At 43.3% G+C, this 11,329-nt stretch overlaps 1 protein-coding gene across 1 annotated transcript; it reads right to left on the bottom strand.

The window, feature by feature from the left end:
* Nucleotides 1-280: 280 nt before the first annotated feature.
* On the bottom strand, nucleotides 281-9,551 carry LOC126280394 (alanine and glycine-rich protein-like). The gene is made up of 2 exons (XM_049979762.1): nucleotides 9,456-9,551; nucleotides 281-1,270 (listed from the first exon to the last, which is right to left on the bottom strand). Exons 1-2 carry the CDS (start codon nucleotides 9,499-9,501, stop codon nucleotides 513-515), a joined length of 804 nt encoding a protein of 267 aa, XP_049835719.1. The 5' UTR covers nucleotides 9,502-9,551; the 3' UTR covers nucleotides 281-512.
* Nucleotides 9,552-11,329: the final 1,778 nt, after the last annotated feature.

An 11,329-nucleotide genomic window follows, 5' to 3' on the forward strand; every position in this document is an offset into this window, starting at 1 on the left:
AATAGTAGAGTAGCATGCATTCACTCAATATGTAAATGTTGCCTAGTTCCTGAACCCTACAGCATTCCTTGAACACTACACCTCTATAGTGATAGAAGAAGAAGAAGCTGACCATAAATTAAATGTACATGACTTAGATGGCACTTGGTAAGCATTCTAATCACCTACCTGTTCAATGGAGAGATAGTAGCATATAAAATGGCAGATAAATTGTTGCTGTTCACTTAACAGTGTCAGGTGCTGAGACATATAGGAGTGAGTGAAATAAGGAAGACAGATGTAGCAGTGCATTCTCTTTTATTTCAAGTATTTTGCCTCCCACAGTTAGGAGCCAGTGAAGGAACAGGACACCAGCCACCACCAGTCGAGTCTCATGGTCTCATGATGGCAGCCTGTCTCTGTGCCTGAGCCAGACTGGAGGTGGCGCCACCCACACTGCAGTATCCACCACCCAGCATGGCAGCCAGTGCCTGGACCTGTGCCTAGGTGATGGAGTCGGCTAGCCCAAAACCTTAGGGGGCGTGTCGCTTCCAGATGCCGTGGTAGCCACCACCCAGCCCAGCGGCCTGCGCTTGTGCTTGTGCTTGGCTGAGTGCAGCTCCACCCCCACCGTAGTATCCACCCCCGAGCCCAGCAGCCTGAGCCTGTGCCTGTGCCTGGGCAGCAGATTCAGCCAGCCCCAAACCGTAGGGGGAGTGTCTCTTCCAGATGCCGTGGTAGCCACCACCCAACCCAGCAGCCTGCGCCTGTGCCTGTGCTTGGCTCAGAGCAGCCCCACCCCCACCATAGTATCCACCCCCGAGCCCGGCAGCCTGAGCCTGTGCCTGTGCCTGGGCAGCAGATTCAACCAGCTCCAAACCGTAGGGGGAGTGTCTCTTCCAGATGCCGTGGTAGCCACCACCCAACCCAGCAGCCTGCGCCTGTGCCTGTGCCTGGCTGAGTGCAGCTCCACCCCCACCGTAATATCCTCCCCCGAGCCCAGCGGCCTGTGCCTGTGCCTGTGCCTGGGCAGCAGAATCAGCCAGCCCCAAGCCGTAGAGGGCGTGTCTCTTCCAGATGCCGTGGTACCCGCCACCCAGCCCAGCAGCCTGCGCCTGTGCCTGTGCCTGACTCAGTGCAGCTCCACCTCCACCGTAGTATCCACCCCCAAGTCCAGCGGCCTGTGCCTGGGCCTGTGCCTGGGCGGCAGAATCAGCCAGCCCCAAGCCGTAGAGGGCGTGTCGCTTTGAAATGCTCACACCCTCATGATCTGCTTTATCCAGTGCTCCAGCTGTAAATAGAGATTTACATATTACACATTTGATTGGTTTTTCTCTTTACATCTTTAACTTTTTGTACAATTATCATGTTTGAGTTGCACTAATAGATGCAAAGAATTGTGGAAACATAATAAGTATGTACCAGGTGATCAAAAAGTCAGCATAAATTTTAAAACTTAATAAACCACGGAATAATGTAGATAGAGAAGTAAAAATTGACACACATGCTTGGAATGACATGGGATTTTATTAGAACCGAAAAACGTTCACAGAATGTCCGACAGATGGCGCTGGACAGAAAAACGTCAGTGGTTCAAATGGTTCAAATGGCTCTGAGCAATTTGGGACTTAACATCTGTGGTCATCAGTCCCCTAGAACTTAGAACTACTTAAATGTAACTAACCTAAGGACATCAGACACAGCCATGCCCGAGTCAGGATTCTAACCTGCGACCGTAGCGGTCACGCGGCTCCAGACTGAAGCGCCTACAACCACACGGTCACACCGGCCGGCCAAAACGTCAGTGACTGCGCATGACAGTAATGTATAAAAGGAGCTGTAATGAGAGAGAGAATCAGATGCGCCAGCAGTCACAGCATGTCGACGTTACTTGAAAAGGCGCTTTTAGTGAAGCTGTATTATAAGAATGGGGAATGTGCTAGTTCAGGGTTTCGATCCTGTCTCCATAGGAAGGGGATTCGAACGGGTTATGGTGAGAATGATTTCTAAGTTCGAAGCCACGGGTTGTTTACACGATAGACCCCGTAGTGGCCGACCGAGCACAAGGCGTAATGCTGCTGAGACAGTTCAGGAAGAAATGGAGAGTGTAGCGGGTTCGTCTATGCACAGGGAAGTCAGCACTCGTGCAGTCGCACCGGCATTCCATACACTACTGTTTGGTTGGCACTGAGGCATACCCTCCGATGCTATCCGTACAAAACGCATTGGCATCATGAACTGTTACCTGGCGATATAGTGAAGCGGAGGGCAGTTGCGGTGTGGGCGTTTCAAAAGATGGTGGAAGATGACAATTGGTTGAGTAACGTGTTGTGGACCGACGAAGCTCATTTCACGCTCCGACGGTCTGTCAACGCACACAATTGCAGAATTTGGGCTACCGAAAATCCTAGAACTGTCATGGAAACTCCATTGCACGACGAGAAAGTCACATTATGGGTTGGATTTACCAAATCTACCGTTATCGAGCCTGTTTTCTTCGAGGAAATACGTGATTCTGGTTTTGTAACTGCTACCGTGACGGGTGAGAGATACGCCGATATGTTACAGAATCGCATCATCCCCAGCCTGGCTGAGAAACACCTGCTGGAACGTTTATGCAGGATGGCGCTCCACCCCATATTGCTAGACGCGTGAAAGATCTCTTGAGCGCGTCGTTTGGTGGTGATCGTGTGCTCAGCCGCCACTTTTGTCATGCTTGGCCTCCCAGAAGTCGCAAACGTATCGTGATCGACCAACATCTCTAGGGATGGTGAAAGACAAAATCGGACGCCAATACCTCACCATAACTCCGGACATGCTTTACAGTGCTGTTCACAACATTATTCCTCGACTACAGCTATTGTTGGAGAATGATGGTGGATATATTGAGCATTCCCTGTAAAGAACATCATCTTTATTTTGTCTTACTTTGTTATGCTAATTATTGCTATTCTGATCAGATGAAGCGCCATCTGTCGGACATTTTTTGAACTTTTATATTTTTTTGGTTCTAATAAAACCCCATGTCATTCCAAGCACGTGTATCAGTTTGTACCTCTATCACCCGGTATTCATTAGCTATTTATTTTCTTGTGAGACTTTTCGGTTTTGCTTGTCTTCAGATTAATAAGCATAAATTGTAGAAATTAAATACTTCTTTTACCTCCATTGCCAAGCTATATTTATAATAGACACTGCGTTTAATCCGTATGAAAGTGCTGCAGCCATTAATCTCGCCTTACATTATTAAGCACATGCTATGTAAAAAAAAAACAGCAGTTAAAGAAGACCAGAGGATGATTTGAGCACCACAGTGCTTTACTACAAGTGGTCCTGTTGGAGATGTTATACTGGTGTCTGCAGGGAAAACACTTGTGGCTAAGGAGTGGTTGAAGATAAATGTTACAGAGCGCACTAGTGGGTGAAAAATCAGCTTCATCGTTGGGACTGTAATGTCATCGTGTCCAGTAGATGCTGATTCGATACACATGATCGCTTTTCTGACGGTACTGCAAGTAACATGTTTCAAGTAGAGTTTTTCATGGCTACAGTCATTTACCCCCGTGGCGTATTCAACGAATCTCTGTTTCGTTTGTGGTTAAATTGTGTTTGTAGATAATGTGAAATTCAGTTCTTCAACTGGGACAGTTGGATCAGCTGCAGCTTTTACTTTATCTATATCAAGACCACGCACGTTTTTTCCATAGGACAGACTACTTCTATTGTCAGATAATGTATGGCGCATGCCTGAGTTTTGTATTTCTCGCAGCCTGACTGACTCAGTTCCGCTTGAGCTTGTAAGCAATATGATTTTCAGGGGTTGCTTCAGTTCGTATGCCTGATATGCAGCGTCCGTGAGGCTCATGAGCTATTTTAGTTATTTAGTTAGCCAAGGTGCAGGTTGCCTTCTTATTTTTCCGGTGGAAATATTTAAGAAAATCTTGCAACAAAGTATTACAGAAGGACAGTGATGGACTTGAATTTATATCACATTTACATATTAAAGTAGGTGAACACAGAGATCATTGGTTTCGAAGTAAAGTTTCCCTGCTTGGTTATAGGTAAGAATTTACATTCGTAAACGCTAATTTGTGTCTTCCCGGGTTTTAGGCTGGATGACCTGCGCCCTTCTTTCTGGCACAGTGTTTGGATGACGTGCCTCACGAACACCATCAGGTGTTCCTGACATGGACGCACAGTGCTCAGGGAGCACGTGCTGATTATGGGGGAGCTATGTCGACGGCACGATAGTCAGGCTGAAAACGCGACCGGACTCTAACTGCCATCATCAACGCAAGAAGGACAGGAGAAATTGTTTTGAATTCAAACACATTCCTTGATGATAATGAAACTTGTATTTTATCAGCTGCAACACTATCTAAGTATTACTTTGGTGCGTAAGTTCGTAATGTTTTTACGTGAGACATATACATAAGAGAGACATTAGTCATCCATAACACATTACCCTTCACTGCCAACGCTGAGATAACTTTAAGATTCTGCGACTGCAGAAATCACGTGGTTTTGAGGCAAAGAACATGTCGAGCCATGTTAGTAGCGCATTCTTATCCGCAAAGAAAATTCTTGAAGGCTTTTCGACAAAGAGCGCAAAAAGTGAAAATTTGAGGGTTCATGATCGGGTGAATAAGTTGGATGCGGAATGACTTGCAACCTAAGACCAGTATAGTGTTTTTTGTCGGTTTAGCAGAATGCGGGTGGGCGTTATCGTGAAGTAGCATCACTTCCCACAGCTTTTCTGATCGTTGTTCTTGGACTGCGTCTGGAAGATGACTCAGCTGTTGACAGTAATCTACATCTACATGACTACTCTGCAATTCACACTTAAGTGCCAGGCAGAAGGTTCATCCAACCATTTATACTACTTCTCTACCATTCCACTCTCGAATGGTGCTTGGGAAAAAGGAACACCTAAATATTTCCGATCGAGCTCTGATTTCTCTTATTTTATTGTGATGATCATTTCTCCCTACGTAGGTGGGTGCCAACAAAATATTTTTGCATTCGGAAGAGAAAGTTGGTCATTGAAATTTCGTAAATAGAACTGGCCGCAAAGAAAACCATCTTTGTTTCAGTGACTGCCAACCCAACTCGCGTATCATATCAGCGACGCTCTCACCCCTATTGCGCGAAAACACGAAACAAGGTGCCCTTCTTTGCACTTTTTCGATGTTCTCCGTCAATCCTACCAGGTAAGGATCCCACACGACGTAGTAGTATTCCAGCAGAGGACGGAGAAGTGTAATGTAGGCTGTCTCTTTAGTGGGTTTGTCGCATCTTCTAAGTGTTTGCCAACAAAGCGCAGTCTTTGTTTCGCCTTCCCCACAATATTATCTAGGTGCTCTTTCCAACATAAGTTGCTCGTAGTTGTATTCCAAGGGAATTAAGTCGAACTGAGAGCCCTTATATTTGTGCGATTTATTGTATACCCAAAATTAATCGAATTTCTTTTAGTACTCATGTGGATGACATCGCACTTTTCTTTGTTTAGTGCTAATAGCCACGTTTCGCACCATACAGAAATTCTCTCTAGATCATTTTGTAATTGGAATTGATCGCCTGATGATTTTACTAGACGGTAAATTACAGCGTCATCTGCAAACAATCTACGGTGGCTGCTCAGATTATCACCAAGATCATTTATGTAAATCAGTAACAGCAACTGGCCTATGGCACTAACTTGCCGAACGACAGATATAACTTCTTTTCTACTCGATGATTTACCGTCTATCACTACGAACTGTGACCTCTCTGAGAGGAAAGCACGAATCCAGTCACACAACTGAGACGCTACTCCATATGCGCGCAATTTGATGAATAGTCGCTTGTGAGGAACGGTATCAAAAGCCTTCTGGAAATCTAGGAATATGGAATCGATCTGAGATCCCTTGTCGACGGCACTCATTACTTCATGGGAATAAAGAGCTAGCTGCGTTGTACAAAACGATAATTTCTGAATCTGTGTTTGTTATGTATCAATGAGTCATTTTCTTCAAGGTGATTCATAATATTCGAGTACAGTATATTTCTACGGTCGCAGGTTCGAATCCTGCCTCGGGCATGGGTGTGTGTGATGTCCTTAGGTTTAAGTAGTTCTAAGTTCTAGGGGACTGATGACCACAGCAGTTGAGTCCCATAGTGCTCAGAGCCATTTGAACCATTTTTGAACAGTATATTTTCCAAAATCGTACTGCAAATTGAGGTCAGTGATATGGGCCTGTAATTCAATGTGTTACTCCCATTTCCTTTCTTGAATATTGGTGTGATCTGTGCTACTTTCCAGTCTTTAGGAACAGACTTTTCGTCAAGTGAGCGGTTGTATATGATAGCTAAAAAAAGGCGCTAGTGTGTCTGCATACTCTGAAAGGCACCTGATTGGTATACCATCTGGACCGGAAGACTTGCCTTTCTTGAGTGATTTGAGTTGTTTCAAAACACCTAAGATATCTACTTTTATGTTACTCATGGTAACAGCTGTTCTGGTTTTGAATTCTGGAATATTTACTGCGTCTTCTTTCTTGAAGAAATTACGGAAAATTGTATTTAGTAACTCCGCTTTAGTGGCACAATCACCGGTAACATTTCCATCGCTATCGCGCAGTGACGGTATTGACTGTTTCTTGCCACTGGTGTACTTTACATACGACCAGAATATCTTAGGGTTTTCTACCAAATTTTGAGACAATGTTTCATTGTGGAAACTATTAAAAGCATCTCGTATTGATGACCGCACTAAATTTCGAGCTTTCGTGAAACTCAGCCAGTCTCGGGGATTTTGCGTCCTTCTGAATTTGGCATGCTTTTTTCGTTGCTTCTGCAACAGTGTTCTGACGTACTTTGTGTACCATGCTGGATCAATCCTGTCTCTTATTAACATATGCGGTATGAATCTATCTCTTGCTGTCGATACTGTATCTTTGAATTTGAGCCATACCTCGTCTATAATTACATAATTAGCTTGGAAGGAATGGAGAATCTCTCTGAGGATGACATCAAGCGAATTTTTATCTACTGATTTAAATAGATATTTTTTACGTTTATTTTTAGTGCTTTTGGTTGATATGGTTTTGAGTCCCGCTACAGTGACCTTGTGTTCACTATGCCCTGTATCCGCCATGACCCTCCCTATTAGATTAGGATTATTTGTGGCTAAGAGGTCAAGTGTGTTTTCCAACCATTTACAATTCGTATGGGCTCATGAACTAATTGTTCAAAGTAATTCTCAGAGAAAGGATTTAGTACAATTTCGAAGGATGTTTTCTGTCCACCACCGGCTCTGAACATGTATTTTTGCCAACAAATCGAGGGTAGATTGAAGTCTCCAGCAATTATAATTGTATGAGTGGAGTACTTGTTTGTAATGAGATTCAAGTTTTCTTTCATCTGAGTCGGGGGTATCGTAGAAGGATCCAATTATTGAGGTATCGTAGAAGGATCCAATTATTGTTTTGGTTGAGTTTAACCTCTACCTCCAGTAAGTCGCAGGAACTATCTATTTCAACTTCACTACAAGATAAACTACTACCAACAGACAGAAACATACCACCACGTACTTTATTTAATCTATCCTTTCTGACACGGTCTGCACCTCTGTAAAAATTTCGACAGAATTTTTCTCCGGCTTTAGCCAGCTTTCTCCTCCTATGACTATTTAAGCTTCAGTGCTTTCTATTAGTGCTTGAAGCTCTGGTGCTTTTCCAACACAGCTACGACATTTTACAAATACAATACCGACTGTTGCTTGGTCGATTCCCGTCGTTTCTCTGCCCTGTACACTTTGAGGCTGGAGCCGGTTTTGATCTTTCCCGAGACTGTCTAACCTAAAAAACCGCACAGTCCACGCTACACAGCCCCTGCTACCCGTGTAGCCGCCTCCTATGTATAGTGGACACTTGACCTATTTAGCGGAATCCGAGACCCTACCTGACTTACTTCCGAGAAGTAATTCGTAGTACACAACATCGCCGCTGTTCCACCAGATGTGTAATTTTGTCTTTCATGGATGCTCGCAGCTCTTTGTACGAGGATTTGCTGGTTTGTTTGCCAATTCTCGAGTACACTGACGTGAATCATTTTTGATTAATGCGTTTAAAGGACCTTCATCAAATCCCAAAGGTCTGGCTGAACGTGGAGAGTCACTAATGTCAAAACGATCCTCCTTAAAACGAGAAAACCATTTTCTTGCCCTGCTTTGGCCTATACAATTATCCCAATACATGGCGTAAATGTTACCCCCCTGCTGAACTCAAACAAAAGAATACTTCTGAAATTTTCCGATTTCTCCACTTGGCACTTGATATTACAGCGTCCACAGCTCCACTCGCTACCTCCAAATAACAAACTGGCAGTATGTATGACGACCTGCAAATAAACCCTTAGCAACCGCAATAATAACATGGAAGTTAAAACCCCTACGAACTTGTGCACCAATCGAATACTATATTTGGACACTATGATGGCATATTTTCTTCAGAGAGAATTTAGTCTACATCTCATGCACCGCTTGTAAGCTGTTTAGCCTGTCGAATATATATATATATATATATATATATATATATATATATATATATATATATATAATCTGTCGGAATATTCTCACCTAATGATATGCTTGCAATTTTATAGATTCTTTACGCAATCCAGTACTCAATTTCAGACTTCATCATTTTGTATGGCCATGTATCCCCGTGTTATTCAGCATTTCGAGTGCAAAAGATTTATGAGAATTAAATGAAAATGTACACTTATGATGAATCTGATTTTTTTTACAAGTCTGGAACCAAGTAAAATTGGACTCGCTAATCTTTAATTGGGAAACAGCCATCGTCAAATGTTGTTGCACGACTGCCGTCTCTGATGCGATATGACTTATTTTATTTCTTATATACTTCTCGGAAAAATCTTCGGAAGGAGCCATGTTATCTCTGCTGTTTGTCAATTAAATGTAATGCCAGCTGATTCTACGCTTCTAAGAATGATTAAGTCATTATTCTCAGAGCTTAACTCTACTTTAGCAACGTCAGTACGAGTTAAAGGTGAAGCTAAGCCAGTAATCCTATAGTACTGCTCCAATATAGCGTAAGAAAATAAATAAACAAATGGAATTGCGGACTTTGGCCGACACTGGCTTTAAAGAAGAATAAGCGAGTAACGAATAAAGAATCGCCTTAAAAAGGTTTATTATTTTCTTCCTACGGTTTTCTAGTATTTTTGATTCCAATTTCACATCAAGCGTTAGTATACGCTACAAACTGGGAATAATGTTGATGCTTGGATATCTACTAAAGGTCCTGACAACTTCGTTGCAAGTGCATTAATAAAAATGAACACTTCCGAATGTATTAAGACGTATACCTCTAAAATTTCAATATTGATCAGATATCTGCTTGAAGGTCCCGCAAGGGAGTACCGTATGAGTAGACGTAATGATCGTCTGTCGGGCAGCAGAGGCGACTTACCGTGCACTGCGACAGCGGTGGCCAGGAGCAACACGATGGATCTCATGGCTGGCTGCGGCTGTGGATGTGGTGGCCGAAGCGAACGCTGCTGGCCCTTATATTGGAGGCTCACGAGGAAGCTTAACGAGGAAATCGGCTCCCGCTCCTCCATAATCACTTGGCTGGAGATAAGGTGGGATGGCCCTACTGGGTGCTTTCCCGTTCGTCGTCGGCAACCTGAGCTTCTAATGTAAGGGCAAGCAGCGCCTGTTTCGGCCACCATACGTGAAGCCCACCTCTGTTCTCATGGTCGACACCGGAGGATGCATTATTAGTTGTGCTAGGCATATGCGCGATAGATAGTACTGTATATGCTTGACATTACTCCACGCTGGGCGCCATCTACATTGATATGAAAAGAGAAGTAACAAACTTCAAAATGAAACTTCCTGGCAGATTAAAACTGTGAGCCGGTGCCAGGAAGTTGCATATCAGCGTACACTCCGCTGCAGAGTGAAAGTCTCATTCTGGAAACTTAAAAATGCCGCATTGGCTTTAGTAGAGTGTTTATTGAGATTTACGGGTTGCAGCAAACTATGTTGTCATCTTCGGATCTTATGCACTGCGCTTCATTGAATCTTCTCCATGTTTACAATAAGTCAGTATGTGACAAGTTATTGTACACATGAACGAAATTCTTTGAAGCGTATTGCATAAGACCAGAATAGATGGTAACTTTCTTTGCCGAAACAGGTTATTTCAATAAATGCTCTACTAAAGCCATCGTGGCATTGTGAAGTTTGTTACTGGCTTCGCGAAGAGAATCTTCCCAATGTGAGCGAAATTACGGGTCAGGAAATAATAATCAAACTAGAGATAAAATTATGGAAAGCGCACGAGCGGCAAATAGACTGAGACTGTATTACAGCAAATCATCACAGCAGTTCAGAGAGTGTAGAGATGCCTTTTTTTGTCAGGTGTCTTCTCACTGGTTTGATGCGCCAGCCACAAATTTCTCTCCTGTATTAACTTCTTCATCTCAGGGTACCGCTTACACTTTACCTGCTCAATTATTTGTCGAATGTACTCCAATCTCTGTCTTCCTCTACAGCCTTTACCCTCTACAAAGAGATTCTGGTCATCTGCTGAGTACACCAGAGCCACGACAGAATCAATACATCCACTATACGATACCCATGATAATATTACCGTTGACAGCGCCACTAAAGCTTAGTTATCAAGTTACCAAACACGGTTTTCCTAAATTCCAACACCAAAGAAGACGAGGTAAATATTCCAGACTTTGGATCGAGAACAATTGCCAATATGAGTAACATAGAAATAGATGTCCTTGGTGTAGCGAGGTAGCTTAAAGCACTTAAGAAGGGCAACTCTTCTGATCCAAATAACATACCAGTTAGGTTCCTTTGAGATTATGCTAATAACAGTAACCCATACGTAGCAATCGTAGGTATCAGCTCCCTAGACGAAAGATTCGTACCAAAAGACTGCGCAAGTCAAACCAATACTCAAGAAGAAATGGGAGTAATCCGACGAATTATAGACCATACCACTGACGTTGATTTGCATTAGTGTTCTAACATTATGAATTACATCGAAGACAACAATCTATTGAAAATATCGTTCTTCTGAAACACAACTGGCTCTTTATCCGCACGTCATAAAGACTACTACCGACAGGGAATCTGAAAGTAATAGATTTATAGAAGGCTTTTAACACCGTTCGTCACAAAAGACTAATCAAATAGGGTCCCCATGGGGTATCTCTGCAGTTGTGGGACTGGATTCAAGATGTTCTGTCATAAGGGTCACATTTCGTAGCAACAGACGGAAAGTCATAGAGTAAAACACAGGCGATATCCGGCGTTGCACAA

This window comes from Schistocerca gregaria, chromosome 1 (assembly GCF_023897955.1).
Source record: "Schistocerca gregaria isolate iqSchGreg1 chromosome 1, iqSchGreg1.2, whole genome shotgun sequence".
Lineage (NCBI taxonomy): Eukaryota > Metazoa > Arthropoda > Insecta > Orthoptera > Acrididae > Schistocerca > Schistocerca gregaria.

Coding starts and splice junctions, on each gene's coding strand:
- LOC126280394 (XM_049979762.1), bottom strand. CDS start 9,501: ATGAGATCCATCGTGTTGCTCCTGGCCACCGCTGTCGCAGTGCACG. Junction 1,271..9,455: donor CACCGCTGTCGCAGTGCACG/GTAAGTCGCCTC, acceptor CTCTATTTACAG/CTGGAGCACTGGATAAAGCA.